Source organism: Microcaecilia unicolor, chromosome 4 (assembly GCF_901765095.1).
Source record: "Microcaecilia unicolor chromosome 4, aMicUni1.1, whole genome shotgun sequence".
NCBI classification, from domain to species: Eukaryota; Metazoa; Chordata; class Amphibia; order Gymnophiona; family Siphonopidae; genus Microcaecilia; species Microcaecilia unicolor.
Window position 1 is genome coordinate 68,388,758 of NC_044034.1, and position 23,568 is coordinate 68,412,325.

At 42.3% G+C, this 23,568-nt stretch overlaps 1 protein-coding gene across 2 annotated transcripts in view; it reads right to left on the reverse strand.

The window, feature by feature from the left end:
* Nucleotides 1-23,568, reverse strand: part of MTMR6 (myotubularin related protein 6) — a 113,579-nt gene that overhangs the window by 3,817 nt on the left and 86,194 nt on the right. For both annotated transcript variants that reach the window (XM_030200318.1, XM_030200319.1), the window contains exons 10-13: nt 20,823-20,872; nt 11,286-11,486; nt 9,545-9,679; nt 9,324-9,450 (exon numbers count right to left, since the gene is read on the reverse strand). In XM_030200318.1, coding sequence (XP_030056178.1) covers nt 9,324-9,450; nt 9,545-9,679; nt 11,286-11,486; nt 20,823-20,872 — 513 coding nt within the window. The remainder of the gene's footprint in view (nt 1-9,323; nt 9,451-9,544; nt 9,680-11,285; nt 11,487-20,822; nt 20,873-23,568) is intronic.

The window sequence follows — 23,568 nt, forward strand, 5'->3', positions numbered from 1 at the left end:
TGGTCTGGGGACAGAGGTGGTGCTTGACCCTGGCCTATGTCTGCTGAATACTTCATTAGGAGGTGCTCGGGATTGTTAGCCCATATTGTTACTGCAGCCAGGACTATAATTGCTAAACATTGGAAACAGCAGACGATACCTACGGTGAATCAAGTGCTAGCTAAAGTGGACTACTGTTGCATAATGGACAAACTTACTGCTTTTAGGCGAGGGGGTATGGTAAGATATCGCAAAACATGGTCCGCCTATGTAGAGTGGCGGGGTCTGTCAAGATGATGTTGATATACTAAAGACTTACAGTGCTGATACTACAGATGGGGAGTTCTTCATATATAAGAGATATCCTGAGGGGGGCGGGGTTTAAGTTGCTGTCTATTTGCAAATAACTAGATTGGAATGTTAGTATGCATGGTTGGTGTATATTGTAAAGCTTTACTAAATAAACAGATGTTTAAAAAAAAAAAAACACATTGAAAGTATTAAGCTGCTCCATAGAACGATACTTGGTTCTAAGCGTGTGGTCATTTGTTTATTCAGACAAGTTTGCTTTATATGTGCACCGCTTCAACCTTCTTTATGGATCTGGCTTATAAAGGCACAGGTACTGTCGCTGAAACACGGGCTGTGTTAGGTCCTATTTTAATAAAGTTATTGCGGTTCACTAACTCATGCCTGGGCCCACCTTTGCTTCCTGCTGATCTCTTGATGGACATTTGCCCTCTTTTCTCTTATTGTCAACCAGTGGAGGTTTGCCCAGACAGGGATGGAATGATTGAAAGATTTTAAATTAATCAGCAACCGAGCCACTGGACCAACTGGAGCTGTCATAGCTGATACTTAGGTAGTCCACAATAAAGTCCATTACAAGAGTCTAAATGAGATGTAATAAATGCATAGATCAGCAATTCTGATGGGCCAGGAAAGCCCAAAGTTGCCTTTGTAAGTGTAAGCTGCAGTAAGAAAGCCTTCACAACTGCAGAAATTTACATAGAAAGTGACAACTCACAATCCAAAAACACTCCCAATTTTTTTTGAATCATAGATTTTTATTAGTAAATGTATACAAAATGTCAAACAAAACACAAACTGAGCTTGTACAGTAAGTTAAATTGAACCTAAATAAAACAGAAAAACAATACCACTGATGTATCCAACACACACTAGACACAGTCATCCACTGAGTTTTGAAGTTATAATCATAATATCAAAATTATTATTAAAACAAGTACTATTCCCACCCCAAGATGTATTCAAAGCCAAATGAAACTGAACTGTTATATTTGTTGAAGAAAGGAAGCTGTCATATTAGGATCAGGTGGATACCTAAGATCTTTATGAAGTTTTGCAGTGGTGAGATGTTCCATGAGCAATGTTTTCCTCATACACCCCCTTCCAGAGTTCTAATGATGGAGTGATTTGGGATTTCCAGATTTTAGTTAGGACCCTGCGGGCTGATAAACAGCACATATGGATCTGCATTCCTAAAGGACAGTGCTCCCTCCCAACTCCCCATAGACAGTGTCCAGGGTATAAAACAAACCCTTGTCCAAAAATATCTCTTTACCCATTTTATCCCCCAAATTCTTGCGCTACTGGGCAGGTTAACCAGAGATGAAAAAAAGTGTGCCTATAGCCCCACACCCCCCGTAGCATAGTTCAGATATTGTATTACTCATTCTGTGCAACTTAACCAGGAAGTTATGCCAGGCGCATCAAAACCTTTATATTAGTCTCCTTGATACAGGCAGCTACAAAATATTTATGGGCATTCAATAAAATCTCTCTCCATTGTGATCAGAATAAGCTGTGCCTTTCCCACTTCAGCATGTAAGGTAGTTTACAGAAACCTTTAAATATCAAAAGAGCATAGACTGATGAGAATAATCCCCTAGCTCTCTGATATGACACCCATTGAGATTCCCAATCATTAATGGATCTCTTCTAGATTGCTGCCCACTCCTTCTGGTGCATAAAGTGCCTTATCTTCAAATATTTATAAGAATCCCCATTAGAAATCAAAGTTTTCCTACCATTCTGCCTGTGCCTGAAGTGGGAATCGAACTCACTTCCTCAGTTCCCCAGGACCAAAGTCCACCACCCTAACCACTAGGCCACTCCTCCCAGGTACACATCTCACCATTACCCACTTATAATGTATGGTGAGTCCTCCAAAACTCACCAAAAACCTACTGTACATCATTAACAGCCCTTAATCCTACAGGTGTCACCTATATGTAGGTACAGTAGGTATTCAGTGTTTTTTAGAGGGCTCATAGGTTCCACCACAAGCATACCAGTTAAAGTGGGATATGGGCCTGCATCCCCTTCTCCACAGTTCACTGTACTGACCACTAGGCTAATCTTGGGACCTGCTTGCTGCTCTAATAGGAATTCGTCTAACAAATAAAACAGTGAGGTAGATCCAAGGAGGAAAAAATAGTGTTTATTGGGAACAGGTAAAAGATGACCCGACACAGCCATGTTTCGGCCCGATGGTCTGCCTTAGGGGTCTGTTGTATCTCTGATGTTATAGCGGAAGTGCTTAACAACAGGAGTATAATCAAAGTCCTGGCTATAAAAGTTGAAGGGTCTCAGATTGCACTCACAATGAAACCAGAAGTAAAAGTAAATGAATCAGTAGCGGTGGAACATGATCAAATCTACAGGTGGGCACTTCAACTGAGAGAGAGGGATCCCTACAAAAACTATGTTGCAGTAGTCCAATCTGAGTATCAAAAACACACGAAGCAGAGTACATGAATTGGCTAACAGAAATATTTGTTCACAGGGAATGCTGGCTGCTGCAGACCTGCGACGCAAGCGCTACCGAGCCTACACTGTGTCTAGCAGGGTTTCTATGTACTCCAGTTGTCATACTGGATTGAGACGGGACTTGAGATAATTTATGACAAACCTCAGTAGCTCTAGCACCTAAATAGTCAACCACACTGACTCGGTTGCCCCCTCCTGAGATGTGTTCTTGACCAACCAATCGTCCAGGTAAGGGAACACATACACTCCCAGTCTTTGTAGATATGATGCGATTACCTCCGGGTACATGGTGAAAACTAGGGGGCAGATGTTAGGCCAAATGGCAGAACACGATACTGGAAGTGGTGTTTCGAAACCTGAGATACTTCCTGTGACTGGGAAGTATCGGAATGTGGGTATAGGCATCCTTTAAGTCCAGAGAGCATAGCCATTTGCTGTCCTGAATGAGGGAGTAAGGTGCTCAGAGAAATCATTCTAAACTTCTATTTTACTAGAAATCTGTTTAGAGCCCTTAGATCTAGGTTGGCCTTGTATCCCCCAGTTTTCTTGGTCACAAGGAAATATGTGGACTAGAATCCCCACCCTTCTTCCCCTAGTGGCATGGGTTCTACCGTTTGGGCCTGCAGAAGGGCGGAGATTTCCTCTACAAGTGATTGCTTGTGCAGAGAACAGATGTAAGTCTCTCTCGTGGGCAATCTGCAGGTTGTTGACACCAATTCAGGGCATACCCATGACAGACTATTATTTGAAGAACCCAATGGTCGGAAGTTACAAGGGGCCATCTGTGGTAGTAAAAAGTAAGCATCCGTCTGACCGGTAGGTTGTCCGGAACAGATACTCTTTGGACAGCTATACTCTTCTGAAGCCAGTCAAAAGCCCATGCCCTGCTTTGACTGGGGAGCCGACTGAGACTTCTGAGGGAGGGACTAGTGAGGCCTGGGATGTTGGCCCTGAGTCACCTGAGTGGATCAGGCTAAGGGGTGGTATCTATGCCTTTGAGAGTAGTAGGGCCTGCGCCTTTGCCCAGTTGAAAATCTTCTTGTGGAAGAAGATACAGATGGAGGTTGCCGATAGAGAGTGTGGATAGCATCAGTGTGTTTTTTAAATGAGGTCAGCAACCTCTTCCAGTTTCCCTCCAAATAACCTGTTCCCTTGGCAGGGCACATCTGCCAACCTCTCCTGAACAGCCTATTCCAAGTCAAAGACATGCAGCCATGAGAGTCTGCGCATCCCCACACCCATTCCAGAGAGTCTGGACACAATATCAAAGGTTTCTAAGTGCCCCTGGCCAAATAAGGCCTATACTCCATCTGCTTATTGGTCAACTGGCGAAGCTCAGTGGTCTGCTCAGCAGGGAGAGAATCCACCAGACTTAGAGGGGCATAATCAAAAGGGGTGCCCAAGTTTTCCTGAGGACATCCTCACAGGACGTCCAGGCAAAGGGGCGGGGAAACCCGTATTATCGAAACAAGATGGGCATCTATCTTTCGTTTCGATAATACGGTCAGGGACGCCCAAATCTTGACATTTAGGTCGTCCCTAGAGATGGTAGTCCTTAGACTTGGTCGTTTCTGATTTGCGGCGATAATGGAAACTAAGGACGCCCATCTCAGAAACAACCAAATACAAGCCCTTTGGTCGTGGGAGGAGCCAGCATTCGTAGTGCACTGGTCCCCCTCACATGCCAGGACACCAACTGGGCACCCTAGGGGACACTGCAGTGGACTTCAGAAATTGCTCCCAGGTACATAGCTCCCTTACCTTGTGTGCTGAGCCCCCTAAAACCCACTACCCACCACTGTACACCACTACCAATGCCCTTACAGGTGAAGGGGAGCACCTAGATGTGCGTACAGTGGGTTTCTGGTGGGTTTTAAAGGGCTCACATTACCACCACAAGTGTAACAAGTGGGGGGGGGGGGGGGGTGGGGGGGGGGGGCCTAGGTCCGCCTGCCTGAAGTGCACTGCACCCACTAAAACTGCTCCAGGGACCTGCATACTGTTGTCATGGAGCTGGGTATGATATTTGAGGCTGGCAAAAAATATTTTTAAACTATTTTTTTGAGGGTTGGAGGGGGTTAGTGACCACTGGGGGAGTAAGAGGAGGTCATCTGGTCAGTTTGGGCACCTTTTTGTGGCTTGGTCGTAAGACAAAAAGGACCAAGTAAAGTCGTCCAAGTGCTCGTCAGGGACGCCCTTTTTTTTTCCATTATGGGTCGAGGTTGCCCATGTGTTAGGCATGCCCAAGACCCATCTTCGCTACGCTTCCGCACGCCCACGGGAACTTTGGTCATCCCCACTAAAGACTCCAAGTAAATATAGCAACATAGTAAATGATGGCAGAAAAGACCTGCATGGTCCATCCAGTCTGCCCAACAAGATAAACTCATATGTGCTACTTTTTGTGTACACCTTACCTTGATTTGTACCTGTCCTTTTCAGGGCACAGACCGTGTAAGTCTGCCCAGCACTATCCCCGCCTCCCAACCACCAGCCCCGCCTCCCACCACCGGCTCTGGCACAGACCGTATAAGTCTGCCCAGCACTATCCCCGCCTCCCGCCACCGGCTCTGCCACCCAATCTCGGCTAAGCTCCTTAGGATCCATTCCTTCTGAACAGGATTCCTTTATGTTTATCCCACGCATGTTTGAATTCTGTTACCGTTTTCATTTCCACCACCTCCCGCGGGAAGGCATTCCAAGCATCCACTACTCTCGCCGTGAAAAAATACTTCCTGACATTTTTCTTGAGTCTGCCCCCCTTCAATCTCATTTCAGGTCCTCTCGTTCTACCGCCTTTGCACCTCCGGAAAAGGTTCGTTTGCGGATTAATACTTTTCAAATATTTGAACGTCTGTATCATATCACCCCTGTTTCTCCTTTCTTCCAGAGTATACATGTTCAGGTCATCAAGTCTCTCCTCATACGTCTTGTAACGCAAATCCCTTACCATTTTCGTAGCTTTTCTTTGCACTGCTTCAATTCTTTTTACATCCTTCGCAAGGTACAGCCTCCAAAACTGAACACAATACTCTAGGTGGGGCCTCACCAACGACTTATACAGGGGCATCAACACCTTCTTTCTTCTGCTGGTCTTTCCCAGTATGGCACTACTTATGTACTTATATACAGCTTAACAACCTTCTAGCTACGGCCACCGCCTTGTCACACTGTTTCGTCGCCTTCAGACCCTCAGATACTATCACCCCAAGATCCCTCTCCCCGTCCGTACGTATCAGATTCTCCCCGCCTAACACATACGTCTCCCGAGGATTTCTATTCCCTAAGTGCATCACTTTGCATTTCTTCGCATTGAATTTTAATTGCCAAACCTTAGACCATTCTTCTAGCTTCCTCAGATCCTTTTTCATGTTTTCCACTCCCTCCCGGGTGTCCACTCTGTTACAGATCTTAGTATCATCCGCAAATAGGCAAACTTTACTTTCAGACCCTTCGGCAATGTCACTCACAAATATATTGAACAGAATCGGTCCCAGCACCGATCCTTGAGGCACACCACTACTCACCTTTCCCTCCTCCGAGCGAATTCCATTCACCACCACCCTCTGGCTTCTATCCGTCAACCAGTTCCTAATCTAGTTCACCACTTCGGGTGCTATCTTCTGCCCATCCAGTTTATTTAAGAGCCTCCTGTGGGGAACCATGTCAAAAGCTTTGCTGAAATCTAAGCAGATTATGTCCATAGTAAAGGCTCGTGTAGAGCTGGTAAGACTGGAGGCAGGCAACGAGCATCGAGGCCTGATAAGTTTTCTTCCCAAATGAGTTCAAGATTCTGGCCTCTTGCCCTGATAGCACCGAGGCATGAGACTGAGAGCTCTTGGCTCATTTGACAGCAGATTCAACTACCAAAGAATGGTGGGGAAGCTGGGTCCTTTCAAATCCACCTTCTTGGATGCTATCTGTACTGAGGGGAGATTCCCAGTTCCTTATCAATACATCCTAAAGGATAGGATGCAGTGGTACAGTGACCCCTTCCTTAAGAGAAGGCTTATAGCCCATGACACATAACATGGATCAGGAGACTGGGTCTGCACAGGCCTCAATCTAGTGGAACGGCGTCCATGCTCTGAGGAGCGTTGAGGTGCAGCCCTTTCCTCAGACTCTGGAGAAGCTTCCTCCCCCGATTTCAGAGAGGGTACTGCCTGCTAAGGATTTGGCTCTGGCACTCTGCAAGGTACCAGTGTCAATGATCTGAGCACCAGCATTGGTACAGCCTCAGACCCCTGTGGAGCTGAGGCTGCTACACTGAGGGCGCAAGCACCCTCAATGCCACAGCAGGAGGGCCCTGCAGCAACTGCTCCAGCTCTTCTTGGAGCATGCCCAGGAACCGCTCATCAAGGGCGGGCATTGGCAAAGGCATGGGAGCAGGTGTAGAGGCAGCCTGCAAAGTCACTGGTGCTGAACCTGGCCGCTTGATGACTGGCACACCAGCACTTCTTCTAAAGAGAGGGAGTGCTCCTCTCGATGCCAGAACTTCTTGGGTATTGGAGAGGTGCTTTATACAAACATTTTGGCCACCATTTTGCAACAATACACATACTTAGGAAAAAATAACCATACGGCATTGCTAGGAACAAGAATATTGATCCAAAACTTAAATTTTAAGAGCAAGAACAGCTAACAAACAAAAGATTCACAACTGGATCATGGGCATGTTTTTACATCACAGTTATATTTAACTAATCTTGATATGAAATCCAACACTTCAAAAGACCATATTTGTTCAGCTTTTAAATACTGAATAAAATACATTAGGGTATCCCCAACTATCATCTTGTATCTCACATACAGCCTTCAAGAACAATTTTAAAGCCATTTCTGCATAAAACAGTGCTTTATGGGTGTGACTTTATGAAACATTTTCCACATGTAAAGAACAGGAAATGGATATTATAAAATAGTGCAAGGGTATGTTAAAAGTGGGCACACTGAAGGATATTCCTATTCGGACGCTATCTGCGCAAAGGCATTCCTAAGGGCGAGGAGCTGCAATGTACATATGTATTTTTAAAGTGCAAATAAACATGCACAGAATATAGAGGTGTGTGAATGAACACACACACACACAAAGCTCTTTCTTTTTTTTTTGTTCAATCATTTTTATTAATTTTTAAATAACAAAAAGAAAGGAAATTAAGTACCAGAGACTTAATAATAGTTATAAAGTTTGATTATGTACACTGACTTGTAGAAGAATTATAGACATTGTTTACATCAACTCTAGGATCCCTGATTCTGTTTCATTACAGGTATTGTATATCTATAGGAATAAGCATATTACTAAATGTTAGAGGTGGAGATAAGAAATTATATATATATATGTAATTAGTACCCATTTATATTTGCATAGATTATAATAATTAATATTAACTGGATGAGTAATCGAGTATAGGAGACCAGGTTTTATTGAATGCTAAAAGGGAGCCGCATTTCTCTGCAGCAGCTTTTTCATATTTAGCGTAAAGACATACTGTATTCCACCACATATCATAAGATAACTTCGTAAAGTCCTTCCAATTTTGACATATCAAAGCTCTTTCTAAGATACCTATAAGGCCATGAGAAATATACATGTGCAAATGCAGTATATTTACTGGAAACAGCCACTTTACAATGGAATACATTAAAAAAAAAAAGCATGCCATCGCTCAGGGCTTTGAACACAGTGGCATAACTGGCAGCACTTAGACACATAAGCAGCTGACTTTTCAACCTACACGTGTCAGATTTCACAAAACTGGACATTCAAAGGGAGCCAATTAAGAAGCCAAGCTCCAAAACTCTTAATTTAACAGATTGAAACAATAACTGATGCTAGCATCACTGTTCCAAAAGACAATTAGAAATCATCAGATGTTCAGTCTATTCCCTGTTCTTGGAGTCAAAATATGGAACTCTCTACCTATTCCCATCAAAACAGAAACGACTACCTCAACTTCAGGAAGAGGCTAAAAACCTTTCTCTTCCCAAACACTGCTTTATAACACTCCATCATGACTTCTATTTCCTAGTATCATCCATTATCCTTTCCTTAATGTTTTTAGTCTCATGCATTAATCCAATGGTCTCTAATGTTTCTCAAACCTCACACTAACACTATTTGCTTTTGACTCACTTAGAATGTAAACTGCACTGAACCCTGGAAAGGGGATATTAGCTGTGTACAAGAATTGATTTGAATTTAAACTGAATTTTATCTTTTCAAGTAATTTTCAAAACCAGAGAGCTCAGTACAATTGCCACCCCAAATCACTCTTTCAAAGTCTAAGTCCACATGAGCAGTTAGCTGATACATGCGTCTATAAGCAGCTGTAAATGCTTACCGGCATGCTATGTGTATTGCCATTGCAGAGTGGGATGGGGAAAACTTGACTTTTGAACAACCAAACATATGAAGAAACACAAAAATTAATTTGACATCATTACTCCCATAACTATTTTGCCATTTTCAAGGTCTGCTGAAAGTAAGTCCTATACTGACCATTCAGATGGGTACACTGAATTGCACATTGTAAGACAAATTTACTTACTGCTTCCAAAATTGTAATGTCATTATCCAGTTGTTTATTTTGTTCACTCATTTTCATAATGATATCAGATACAGACTGCCTGGGGTGCATTGGTTGATCAAACTGATGATACATATGTCCCCAAAACCTGAGGACACACAAAAATATGGTGTTTACACCACATCCATGTTTGATTTAGCATACTGCTATAATGTCACACAAACATCAGAGAAGAAGCTTACTTAAAATTGAAAGGCATTGTGCTTGGCTCCAAAACTGTAAAGCTCTGTGAAAAAGTGGCATCATAGAGAGGATTTAGATACTTCTTTTTATCAGCCAGAAGATACGGCCACAGGGAATATGTCTTCTCTCTTAACCTGCAAACAACCCGCACAAGATATGAAGCAAATGCATATATGCTGCTTGTCTCAACCTAAGCCTTTAATCAAAATGCTGAAACTTTGCACATATATTAGAAAAAAACAACACTATATCTAAAAATGAACAGGAAATTCCTACCATAAAACTGGAATAATGACAAAAACAAATGAAAGAAAATAAGCCTGAAGTTCAGGATGATGCCTGTGGGTGGACTGGCTCTGTGAGTCGAGTCAGCTACCTGATGGTACTGGCAAGATTTGTGTGCTTTTGCCATGTTAATGGTCTTAAACCCTAGACAAGAGATGATGCCTAACATGGTAAAAGTGACTCCTTTGCTCTTACAAGGACAACACTGAAGGGTTCAGTAGTAGATTTCCCTTCAAGCCTTCCGAGACCTGGGTCAGCTAGGTAAGTGTCCTTCAGAAGGAAATAAGTGAAAAATAATTGATGGTGGAGGGGGAAGGATAGGATGGATTAGGAGAAACCTAAAATGAAACCACCAGTTATCTATGGGTCTTAATCTAGCACAGGTCTGAGATCAGTAAACATCAAGGACTACTGGTGGCTCCAGACTAGCTTCCAAGGGCAATTTTGTAGCCATTAGAATCACCATCAAAAATGGCAGTTTCACTGGAGATCTCCATCCAGAACACTGCTGAGTTTTGGGACGCTCTTTCATTTATCACTTATTCTCTATTAATAAGCTAAAGTGGGGTTTCTTGTTTTGTTTATTTACAGTGATGTTGGCCTATAATGCTTTAAAACACTATAAACAAACTGGCAGATATTCAGTTAGAAGCGGTCAATGTTTTGTTTTGTTTTTTTAATTAAATTAGCCTCAGATATTCAGTGCCAAGCCATGTCCAGGCCCTGGAACTGAATATCTGGGGCTAATTTGCCTGATGCTGGCCCCGCTGATATTCAGCCAGGAACCTGCATAACAGTTATGTGGGTCCCGGCTAAATCAGTCAGGTCCTGCATAACACTTTTTTTTAAAGCCCCCATAATCCCCTTCCTGGCCCCCCAAAATCCTGCTTCTTCCCTCTCCCAGCCCTCTGCCATTCAGAACCCCACTGTCCCCAACACCCCCCATGGTCTAGCTTTTGAGCTGTCCTAACTTAGTGGGTTAGCTATGCGTGTCCCAGCACTGAATATTGACTGCACCTGCATAACCGCCAGTTCCCCCCCTCCCCCAGTGCCACCCCTCGTACTGCCTCTAACCTGCCCACTTTTAACATGGGCAGTCAGAGACGATATTCAGCGACATTGCCCGGTTTAGTGCCGCCGAATATCTGTGGTTGGGCGATTCACTGAGATGTAAGTGGGCCAGAGCCTCTCCTGCCTGCTTAAACACTCTTGAATATCGATTAGAAATATTCTGCAGAGACAGTAAGCCCGCAGCCACAAAAAAAGACACACACAAAACACGAGCATCTCTTGCACTAAGTCTCCAAAACAGCTCTGCAGCATCTGACAACAATTATAAAATGTTCATAGTGACATCTACTTGAACAGTTCCTTCTGTTCAGACCTCTTGACTGGTACCCAGGCATCAGTTTTATGGGGGTGTGAATATGGTGCTGCTGCCATAAAAGTACTTACTTGACCTCTTCTCGTTCTTTCTGGCAGTTTAGAAGAAAGTTTCCGAACTGGCATGAATGAACATGCTCATGAATCTGCAGCAGGAAGGCTTCATTGTATTCAAAAGCTCGGGGAAACTGCTCAGTCAGGTGCCAAACACATTCTAAGAACTGGGTGAACACTGGAGAGATTTCCCTGGGTTCTCCATCCAACTGGCCACATCTGCAAATAAAATGGTCATAAAAAAATAATGCGTGTACAAATATCCAGACAAGCCATATTTCAATCATACTCTAAAGTAACACTGTGTGCTGTTGGGTGGTTGGGGGGGGGGGGCAGAGATAGGGACAGTTAGGGGGTGTTTTACTAAGGCACGCTCACATTTTTAGCACACGCTAAAAATAGGTATGCGCTAAACGTTAGAGACACCAATGTATTCCTATGGGCATCTCTAACGTTTAGAGCGCGCTAAAAATGTGAGCGCACCTTAGTAAAAGACCCCTTAGTGTGTTGGGACAATTAGAGTGTTGGGATATTCTAAAATATTTTCTGGGTTCCAAATAATCAAGTTGCATAACAAAATAAAAACAAGTAGAAACCCCAAAGATTCAAGGACAGGAGATACCCAGGTCCACCCAGATTCCCGTCTTCTTTCAGATCCTGAGATGTGGCAACCTGGCTCTTCACCTTTAAAATGGTAGCATCACTGACAACCATTTGTACAGCAAACATTTTAAAAACCAAGGCATAGTCAATTTTCTTCATTAATTGTTCAGCATGTGTAAAATTCACTTGGAAAACAATGAGTAAACCTGAGCTCTGCATTTGTAAATATACCTCAGTCATGTGTGTAGGGCAACAGAACACTGCTGTAACTAAACATCCACACAATACCACAATCTTCACTATTAGCATATAGGTAAATGGAATCTACCAACAAAAGGGAAGAAATATTTTATTATAAAATGTTGCCTATTTTAACATTGTCTGCTCTTACAGCCTGGAAAGGAGATCCCTGACTCTGTATTCATTTTCTCTCTGCTTCTGAGACCAGGAGAGAGAATAATCCTGCCCCATGCACACACTTCACTGTGTAGCTCTACAGACTATAATGTGTGTTAGGAAAAAGTGACAGGACATATTTAACTTTTTTAGAAGCACAAATCATCCATTCAAATAAGATGAATTCACTGTTAGTAAAAGGAACAGACACACTCACAATAGAGATCATTACAATTCTATACATTTCAGGTTTTAATAACCAATCTTGGTATATGCCTATGAAATCTTAGGCCAGACTAAGAAATGCTGCAGATTCGGAATAAAGAATTTGTGAGCTTTTGAATAAAAGGTAGTAAGCTCAGATTGAGAGTGTCAGTTTATTTTCCTGAGTTTATAAACCATTCTATTTATCTATATATACTCTGTTGTACTAACATATATGACATCTGATCTGTTTTTTTATTTTTTCCAATCCAACAAAGTAGGAAAGAAATACAAATGGGGTTGAGAATGTCTGTCGGGATGCAAAATAATTCTCCAAAAAGGAAGGAAACTTGGCATGTAGGTAAAACTGGTTAAAAGAAAAAGGAGAGAGAGAGAGCGAGAGCGAGAGAGAGAGCGAGAGAGAAAGAGAGAGAGAGAGAGAAAGAGAAAGAAAGAAGACATAATAAATTAAATAAAAAACAGGCCAAAATGAGCCAGGAGTCCCAGGAAATACACACTCCCCCCCCCCCCCCCCAAAAAAAAGGCCCTGTGTATTACTATGAGAAAAGGAGCTCCAGTTGCTTATATATAGTGAAACACAGCAGTATGGCTACTCTTATGTTCTTATGTAAACTACCTCTCCTTGTTCTCTATTATCCCTAATCTCTCAAGAACTAGCCCTTGCAACTATCCCCCCCCCCAAAAAAAAAAATGCCCCATCCACAAAAGCTACCCCCTGCAACTGCCCCACCACTCAAAACTACACCCTGTAAAACACCCTGCCATCCTGCAAAGTGACTCATCCTCAAAAAATATTCCCTGCAATTGCCTCACCACCTCACAAACTGCTCTCGCACCCAAAACCTAACTGCTCCACCACTATCAAACCCTGCAACTACCCAAGCCCCCAAAATGGTCCCAAATGTCCCACCAACCCATGAACTGCCATCACCCCCAAAAACTACCCCCTGCAGCTGCCTCACCACCCTGCAAATTGCCCTTACACCTAAAATCTAAAACGTTTATAGTCTATTAATACTTGCCATACCAACTAACCTAATTGGCAGACCTAAGCAGTTTAGCATTTAAAAAAAAATAAAAATTAGTAACAAAGTAGAAAAAGGAAATACAGTAGTGGATAGGAAAGGGCTCTGCACACATATCCAGGAACACTACCAGGAAAAATAATGAGGGGAAATGAGGGAGACAGTGGAAAAAGGAGAAACCAGTGGGGCCTGCAATAATACCTCTGAACTACTTAAGAAGAGGCAAATGCCTGCATAAAGAGCCAGGCTTTCACGGCAAATTTGAATTTTTTAAAACGATAATTCAGACCGGATGTTAAGAGGGAGGGAATTCCAAAAGAAGGGGCAACGAAGAAGAATGCATGGTGTCGGGTAAATTTGAGTTGTGCATGTTTGGGGCTAAGGAGGGCCACGTGATGATCATTTATGGAATGGAGGACATGAGTAGGGGAATATGGAATAGTAACAGTAGCCAAATAGTGACGGAGTCCAACTCTATGAGCTTTAAAGGTGAGCATGAGTTTAAAAATTACTTGCTGCTCCCAGAATAAACATGCACATGCCCCCACACCCAGTAACCCACAAGTAACTACACATACATTCACACATATATAATATATATAAATACAGTGCAATCCGCTTAAGTGCAAGGATCTGGGACCAAAGAAATGCATGCAGTTAACCGGAGCATGCACTTAACCGTTGTGACCCAAAGAAGCTTGACATCTGATAAACATATGTACAGTACTGTTTATTATTATATGTACAGTATACAGTCTCCGCTAACTGACATTAGGCTTACTTGAAGTAATCAGTTGTAGTCCTCTGTACACTAATGGGTCTGTGAGTTCCATAGACTACGTCTGCCAGATGGTAAAAACTGTCATAGCACTGGCATCCAGTGGCCTCCAGATAGGCCCGGAAGGTGTTGAGACTCTCCAGCGCTCTTGCAAAAGTGACAGGTGGAGGTTGTTGAATTTCGTCAGCATGTGCCTCGCTGCTCATTTCATCCTCTGTTTCATCATCAGCCGCTGTTGCCTGCGTGTAGGCTCATATCTCCACATCAGTGCTGTCGTCAGCTGTTTGTAGATCGTAATCAACAGCTACATAGTGATGAAACTCCTCTTCAGTAACACCGGCTGGGATGTCAATAACCTGTTTATCTGCCGTGTTTGCAACAGCTGCATCTGTTTCGTCCCTCTCCACATCCTTAACAAAGCTTGCCCGCTTGTAGCAGTTCACAATGGTTGCCTGTGTAACATTATTCCAGGCTTCTTTTTGCATATGTAGGGAATCTAACAGTGATAGATTACGAGCCAGTTCAACCACACGTTTATCCTTGCCAGTCTGGTCATCCATAACGCTCATCAGACGATGTAGCACAAGAGCCCGATAATGTTGTTTGAAATTGGCTATTATGCCCTGATCCATAGGTTTTTATTTTATTTTTTTGTTACATTTGTACCCCGCGCTTTCCCATGGCAGGCTCAATGCGGCTTACATGGGGCAATGGAGGGTTAAGTGACTTGCCCATAGGTTGGATCAGAGCGTTAGTGTTTGGTGGCAGGAAGACCACCTTGACGTTAGACAGCCTGACATCATCCCTGTGTGCAGCACAATTATCACAAAGCAACAAAATCTGAAGCCTTTGTGCCCGCATTCTAGTGTCTAACTTCTTTAGCCACTGGCTCCAAATTTCCCCAGTCATCCATGAATTTTTATTAGCCTCGTATGACACAGGAAGTTGCTTAACTTTCTTGAAGCAACGGGGCTGTTTGCTCTTTCCAATGACGAGGGGTTCCAACTTCTCACTCCCATCCATATTGCAGCAAAGGAGGATCGGCAGTTGGTCCTTCGACATTTTATCTCCTGTAGTTTCGGCATGTTTGAATGCAAGTGTTTCATCAGGAATCGCTCACCAGTAGAGACCGTTTTCGTCAGCATTCAAGACGGCAGGAAGAACTGAAACAACCCAATTTTCAGCACCAAAGTCATCAGTGTCTTGTTTCTCACCATGCTGTTTCTTGAATTTTATGTTGTTCCTCTCCTTCCATTTTTCTAACCATCCAACAATGGCTTTGAATTCAGTTAGTCCAAGACTTTCAGCTAGTTGGTTAGCTTTCTCCATAAGCAGTGGACCACTGACAGGAAACTGTCTGCTCCTGACTTGAGAAAACCACCGAAGAAGAGCATCTTCTACATCCTCAGCTTTTCCTGCCTGTTTACATTTCCGGTGTGGATTTGTATTGTTTTGCCAGTCTTTCTGCTTCAAGACACATGAAATTTGACTAGGATTGACGCCATATTCTTTAGCAACAGATGCTTGACTTTGTTTGTTTTCTAATTTTTTAAGAACTTCTATTTGTTCAGCCACTGTTAGTCTTACAGTTCCGCCACAATGACGACACCAGTGTACACTCTAACAACATTCTTTCACTTATTCTGCCTGTGGCAGTTAAAGGGATGGTAAACTTAAAATCTCGTTGGTTGTCACGCGCCAATCGGCTTCCATATTCCATGCGTACGCTTATGCGGCGTCTTCCCTGCAGAAGAGCGGTCTTAAACCATGCATATAAGCTAATCTTGCACTTATCAGTGGTGTGCTAAACTGAAGTTTGTCCCTATAGAAATTGATGGCACCAAAAACGGGACCAAAGTATGGCATGCAGTTAAACAAAGCATGCATTTATCCGACATGCACTTAAATGGAGTTCACTGTGTATATATATATTATATATATATATATATGTGTGTATATATATATATATATATATATATATATATATATATATATAGTGGGGTTGGAAAGAATTACCTGTGCCATGCTCAGCATGCTTTCCCCACTTGTTAAATATAATAAAAGATCCTGTTTTACCCAGCTATCATACATTTTCACTTAAAAGTATGCAAAATAAAACACTAATCCAGATGCCATGTGTAAAAGGAATAAACATAAATATATGGTCAGGGACGTCTTCCTTGGCCCTAAAGGCAGAAATGGTTAACATGGGCAAAATCTTACAAAAAATTACTTCCTATTTTTTATAGATTTCATTTGCCTATATGCTAATAGCGAAAGCAAGGTAAAATTAATACTTGTCAACTAAAAGAAAATGTGTCTTGGATAACTTTTTGGAGAGGAGAAGAATTTTTAGATGAATAGGTAGATGTTTGTTATGAAAAATTGGTTTGGATTTTAGATCAGATAGCTTCTATATCTTCAGAGAAAATGAATAAATTTAAAGCCATCATGGTTTGCAATCTTTTAGAGTTATAAAGAAGCAACAGATGGAATAGATTCAGATTAAGAATCCATCGACTGCTAAAAGTAAAGCCTGGAGAAAACTGGCAAATTCATATTATTTGGAAACTGTGAAAGCCAAAAGAAAATTACCTGGATGCTAAGGCTAAATTCTCTTTGAATAATGCCAATGAGCTCTTTTCAACAGCTGATATATATAGGATCAGTATTGGGGGATGATTCCAATGGAATTAGATTGTTTTTGAAGTAACTATAGCTTTAAGGACAGAGGATCGTAGATCAAAGAAGGACCTGATACTTGAAGAAAGGCAACCTGGTGAGCAGTCAAATAGGGATTTCAGAATCCCAAAGTGTTATACAAAAACTGAATCCATCATACTATGTTACAACCATGTCATCTCAGATATTTTAAAGTGTTATCTGAGTAAGCCACACTCAGTTGGGCAGATAATATATTTTTGAGTACAGGGAGGTTTTCCAAGCTATTGTGTAATTTGGTAATTGCACCAATTTTGAAGAAACCAGATTTAATTCCATTGAATTGTGTCAGATACTGACCAATTTCAAATTTACCTTTTCTATCAAAGATCATAGGGCAGCTGGTGTTTCTTCAAATGAATGAGTTTATTGTAAAGTCAGAAAGATTAGACCACTGGTTCTCAACCAGGACACACCTAGCCAGTTAGGTTTTCAGGATATCCACAATGAATATGCATGAGCTAGATTTGCATACAATGGAGGCAGTACAGTGGTGGAAATAAGTATTTGATCCCTTGCTGATTTTGTAAGTTTGCCCACTGACAAAGACATGAGCAGCCCATAATTGAAGGGTAGGTTATTGGTAACAGTGAGAGATAGCACATCACAAATTAAATCCGGAAAATCACATTGTGGAAAGTATATGAATTTATTTGCATTCTGCAGAGGGAAATAAGTATTTAATCCCTCTGGCAAACAAGACCTAATACTTGGTGGCAAAACCCTTGTTGGCAAGCACAGCGGTCAGACGTCTTCTGTAGTTGATGATGAGGTTTGCACACATGTCAGGAGGAATTTTGGTCCACTCCTCTTTGCAGATCATCTCTAAATCATTAAGAGTTCTGGGCTGTCGCTTGGCAACTCGCAGCTTCAGCTCCCTCCATAAGTTTTCAATGGGATTAAGGTCTGGTGACTGGCTAGGCCACTCCATGACCCTAATGTGCTTCTTCCTGAGCCACTCCTTTGTTGCCTTGGCTGTATGTTTTGGGTCATTGTCGTGCTGGAAGACCCAGCCACGACCCATTTTTAAGGCCCTGGCGGAGGGAAGGAGGTTGTCACTCAGAATTGTACGGTACATGGCCCCATCCATTCTCCCATTGATGCGGTGAAGTAGTCCTGTGCCCTTAGCAGAGAAACACCCCCAAAACATAATATTTCCACCTCCATGCTTGACAGTGGGGACGGTGTTCTTTGGGTCATAGGCAGCATTTCTCTTCCTCCAAACACGGCGAGTTGAGTTCATGCCAAAGAGCTCAATTTTTGTCTCATCTGACCACAGCACCTTCTCCCAATCACTCTCGGCATCATCCAGGTGTTCACTGGCAAACTTCAGATGGGCCGTCACATGTGCCTTCCGGAGCAGGGGGACCTTGCGGGCACTGCAGGATTGCAATCCGTTATGTCGTAATGTGTTACCAATGGTTTTCGTGGTGACAGTGGTCCCAGCTGCCTTGAGATCATTGACAAGTTCCCCCCTTGTAGTTGTAGGCTGATTTCTAACCTTCCTCATGATCAAGGATACCCCACGAGGTGAGATTTTGCGTGGAGCCCCAGATCTTTGTCGATTGACAGTCATTTTGTACTTCTTCCATTTTCTTACTATGGCACCAACAGTTGTCTCCTTCTCGCCCAGCGTCTTACTGATGGTTTTGTAGCCCATTCCAGCCTTGTGCAGGTGTATGATCTTGTCCCTGACATCCTTAGACAGCTCCTTGCTCTTGGCCATTTTGTAGAGGTTAGAGTCTGACTGATTCACTGAGTCTGTGGACAGGTGTCTTTCATACAGGTGACCATTGCCGACAGCTGTCTGTCATGCAGGTAACGAGTTGATTTGGAGCATCTACCTGGTCTGTAGGGGCCAGATCTCTTACTGGTTGGTGGGGGATCAAATACTTATTTCCCTCTGCAGAATGCAAATAAATTCATATACTTTCCACAATGTGATTTTCCGGATTTAATTTGTGATGTGCTATCTCTCACTGTTACCAATAACCTACCCTTCAATTATGGGCTGCTCATGTCTTTGTCAGTGGGCAAACTTACAAAATCAGCAAGGGATCAAATACTTATTTCCACCACTGTACATGCAAATTTCTCACATGTATATTCATTGTAGATATCCTGAAAACCTGACTGACTGGGTGTGTCCCGAGGACTGGGTTGACAACCACTGGATTATAGTAAGCACAAGCCAGTTTTCAGATGAAATATAGTACTAAAACAGTCACTGTTCAAGGTGAAATTAAAAAAAAACAAGGATTCAGGTCATCAACTGTTTATTTTCCTGGACCTATCTTCTGCTTTTAACTCAGTGGATCTGAGTCTCTTGTTATGACAATGTGAAGAAATAGGTATATAGGAGAAAGTAATTCATGATTCGCTAGCTAAATCTTTTCATTTAGACTTTGGGGCTCCCTAATGTTCTTGTTTAAATATCAACTTTATTACTTAGGCATCTGGGTTTTTCTTTTTAAATTTATGTGGACAATATACAGTTGGGTTTCTCCAGTGATTGGGGATTGTTTGTCAACTTTGCAAACACTTAATCAGGGGCTTTTCACCATTTCCTATGGATTGTTAGCCAACAACTTGTGGATCAATGTGCACAAGACAGAAATTTTGACTATTGGAAGGAGCCCCTTTATTTTCAATTGCACTACCTAATTTGGATTGGGATGATTTGCCTTTGACTCAAACAGTGTCTAGGAGTTCATCTAGATACCTGTTTATTGTTGGAAGCCCAGATATCACACTGGTGAAAACTGTTGTTGTTTTTTTTTTTAAACTGAAAACAGTAGGATAGCTTTGTCTGTTGATGGAGTTTGTTTCAAACAGTAGTCTAGGGATTAGTAATTTCTTACCTGGATGATATAACTTCCTATATATAGGATTGTTAGAAATACCACTTCACTGGCTGCAGGTCCTATAGGACGCTGCAGCTAGGGTGCCTGTGGGAGCCTTGCACTGGTAACGTGCTTCACCTTTACTAAGAACCTTGCACTGGGTTCCAGTTACTTGTAAGTGTTCTTTTCAGAACCTAATGTTGACCTTTAGAGCACTTCTGGATAAGGGTCCATCTTAGCTATGTAATAAAATATCATGGTTTCAACCAGGGAAGAGTGTTATGATCATCTCAAACTGGATTACTGGAAATGCCGACTTTTAAATTAGTTAAATTGATCTAACACCAAAACAGGATGTTTTCAGTAGCTGCACTGTGTCTTTAGGAAAGGAATTGTGATGTTTTCCAAAGAAAGGTTAAGACCTGGCTCTTCCCCACTTAGTAGAAAATAGCAGGGTTTATTGACTTCTACGTTAGAAACAGTAAGACTGATGTTTTATGTGTTGCTCATGTTCATTTATGTATTGAGGTGCAAGGGCTTTTTTTTAATTGTATGTTTATAATTTTGATATTATATTTATGTTTATAAAGATTGTACACACTTTGGGGGTACCTAGGATATTGGGTTCAAGATGGTCTATAAAGGTTTCAAATGAATACATAAATAAGTGTATTTATGCTATTTTTCAAAGCAATCAACCATCTGCTATTTTTTGTATCAAGAAATCCATGACATAGTTTTGCAAGAAGAAAGCAGGAAAAGCGCACTTTGTAGATAAATTCTTCTTGCCTAGGTCTTACCATTTAGTCATATTAGACTAAAAGGTTACTGAATTAATCTAAGGTTTGTTTTAAATGGAAAACATCTATAGGTTGATTAGTCTTTAAATGTTACCTTTAACAACTTTATGTATCTGCATATCCTGTGTCATTTAACATACTAAACCAAGACAGTTATACTCTACCTGTCAGAAAACTTGTGCCCAAAAGAGATCCAGTCCTTCTCAATCAAAACCTTGAGAAACAACATGCACAAAACATTACAAACCACTAAAATATTTTGATCTCATTTTCTCAAACTTGAAAAACTGCTATGAAAAGATGATGTTCAATATCTGTTTTCTAAGCATAAGTGAATAGAAGCCCAGACCACAAGAGACCCCTCTTCAACCTCAATGTTTGGAATAGACTGGGCAAAGTTTCATTGTTTTTGTTCAATTTGAAAAATCAAATATTATTTAAAAAGGAACAGGCTTTCTAACAGCATCATATAATTATTATATTCATCACACACTGTTCTGGACTCTAGAGCTTTTTAGAATACAGCCTTAGCATTCCTAACAGATTTGCATTATGTCATGTCTCATTAGTAGGAAAACATGGGAAAGAAACATGGAAAGTATACCTCACAGCCTGGTAAGTAGTAGTAGCAGCAGATTATTGTAACACTGAATAGGGAGGGTGGGTAATAGTATTTAAAAGGATTGCCATTTTTTTTTTTAAAACAAATCTGAAAAGGCTCAACCTGTAATGGAATGTTCATTTCATTTGAGAAAAAAAATATCTGTATCATACAGATATATATCAAACTTGTTATACAGGAACTTACCCACAGAAATGAAAATATGAAGCAGAGAAGCAGCTAAGTGATTATAGCAACAGGCTAAGAACCAGGAAAGATAGGGATCAAATCTCACTTTCCCAATGATGTTCATTGTCACTATGGGTAAATCACTTCACCCTCCATTGCCTCAGATACAAAAATTAGACTGTAAGCTCTCTAGGGACAGGGAAATACCTACTGCACCTGAAGTTAACACTGGCGAACATGGGAACTACTGTGCATACACAACAGCAGGCTGATTGTTCTCACGACTGTGTCGTCGTCCGCGATGGCCCAGGAGACCAGCAAAATTTGCATAGCAAAAACAAAGAACGCTCCAGAACGCTCCGTCACGCGGGCAGAACACACCGCGCATGCACGAACGGCGTCCTGCCCGCGACGCGAGCATGCCCTCTTCAGTTTAATAAAAACAACTCCAAAGGGGAGGAGGGTGGGTTTGTGAGAACAATCAGCCTGCTGTCCTCGGAGAATACCTGCTACAGGTATGTATCTTCACTTTCCCCGAGGACAAGCAGGCTGCTTGTTCTCATGATTGGGGTATCCCTAGCAGCCAGGCTCACTCAAAACAATGAACATTGGTCAATTGGGCCTCGCAACGGTGAGGACATAACTGAGATTGACCTAAAAAGAAACACAACTAAGTGAGAGTGCAGCCTGGAACAGAAGAAAAATGGGCCTAGGAGGGTGGAGTTGGATTCTAAACCCCGAACAGATTCTGCAGCACCGACTGCCCAAACCGACTGTCGCGTCAGGTATCCTGCTGAAGGCAGTAGTGAGATGTGAATGTGTGGACTGATGACCACGTTGCAGCCTTGCAAATCTCTTCAATAGAAGCTGACTTCAAGTGAACCACTGACGCAGCCATGGCTCTGATATTATGAGCCGTGACATGGCCCTCTAGAGTCAGCCCAGTTTGGGCATAAGTAAAGGATATGCAATCTGCTAGCCAATTAGAGATTGTGCGTTTTCTGATGGCGACTTCCCTCCTGTTGGGATCTAAGGAAACAAACAACTGGGCTTTGTCCGCTCCATGTAAAAGGCCAATGCTCTCTTACAGTCCAAGGTGTGCAACTTGTCTTCACCAGGGCAGGTATGTGGATGGGGAAAAAAACGTTGGCAAGACAACTGACTGGTTCAGATGGAACTCCAACATCACCTTCGGCAAGAACTTAGGGTGAGTGTGGAGGACTACTCTGTTATGATGAAACTCGATATAAGGTGAATGCACTACCAGGGCTTGGAGCTCACTGATTCTACGAGCTGAAGTAACAGCCACCAAGAAAATGACCTTCCAGGTCAAGTACTTCAGATGGCAGGAATTCAGTGGCTCAAAAGGAGCTTTCATCAGCTGGGTGAGATCCCATGACACTGGTGGAGGTTTGACAGGGGGCTTTGACAAAAGCAAACCTCTCATGAAGTGAACAACTAAAGACTGTCCAGAGATAGGCTTACCCTCTGCACGTTGATGATAAGCACTAATTGCACTAAGGTGAACTCTTACTACTACTACTACAATCATTTCTATAGCACTACCAGTCACACGCAGCGCTTTACAATTGAACATGAAGAAGAGACAGTCCCTGCTCGAGAGCTTACAATCTAAATCCGGACAGGACAATACTCTTACGGAGTTGGTCTTGAGACCAGACTCTGAGAAGTGTAGAAGGTATTCAAGCAGGGTCCGTGTAGGACAAGAAAAAGGATCTAGGGCTCTGCTGTCACAGCAGACAGCAAACCTCCTCCATTTGAAAGAGTAACACTTTTTTGTGAAATCTTTCCTGGAAGCAAGCAAGACTCGGGAGACACCCTCTGAAAGACCCAAGGAGGCAACTTCTAAGCTCTCAACATCCAAGCCGTGAGAGCCAGAGACTGGAGGTTGGGATGTAGAAGCGACCCCCCGTTCTGGGTGATGAGGGTCGGAAAACACTCCAATCTCCACGGTTCTTCGGAGGACAACTCCAGAAAAAGAGGAAACCAGATCTGACGAGGCCAGAAGGGAGCAACCAGGATCATTGTTCCGCGGTCTTGCTTGAGTTTCAGCAAAGACTTCCCTACTAGAGGTATGGGAGGATACGCATACAGAAGGC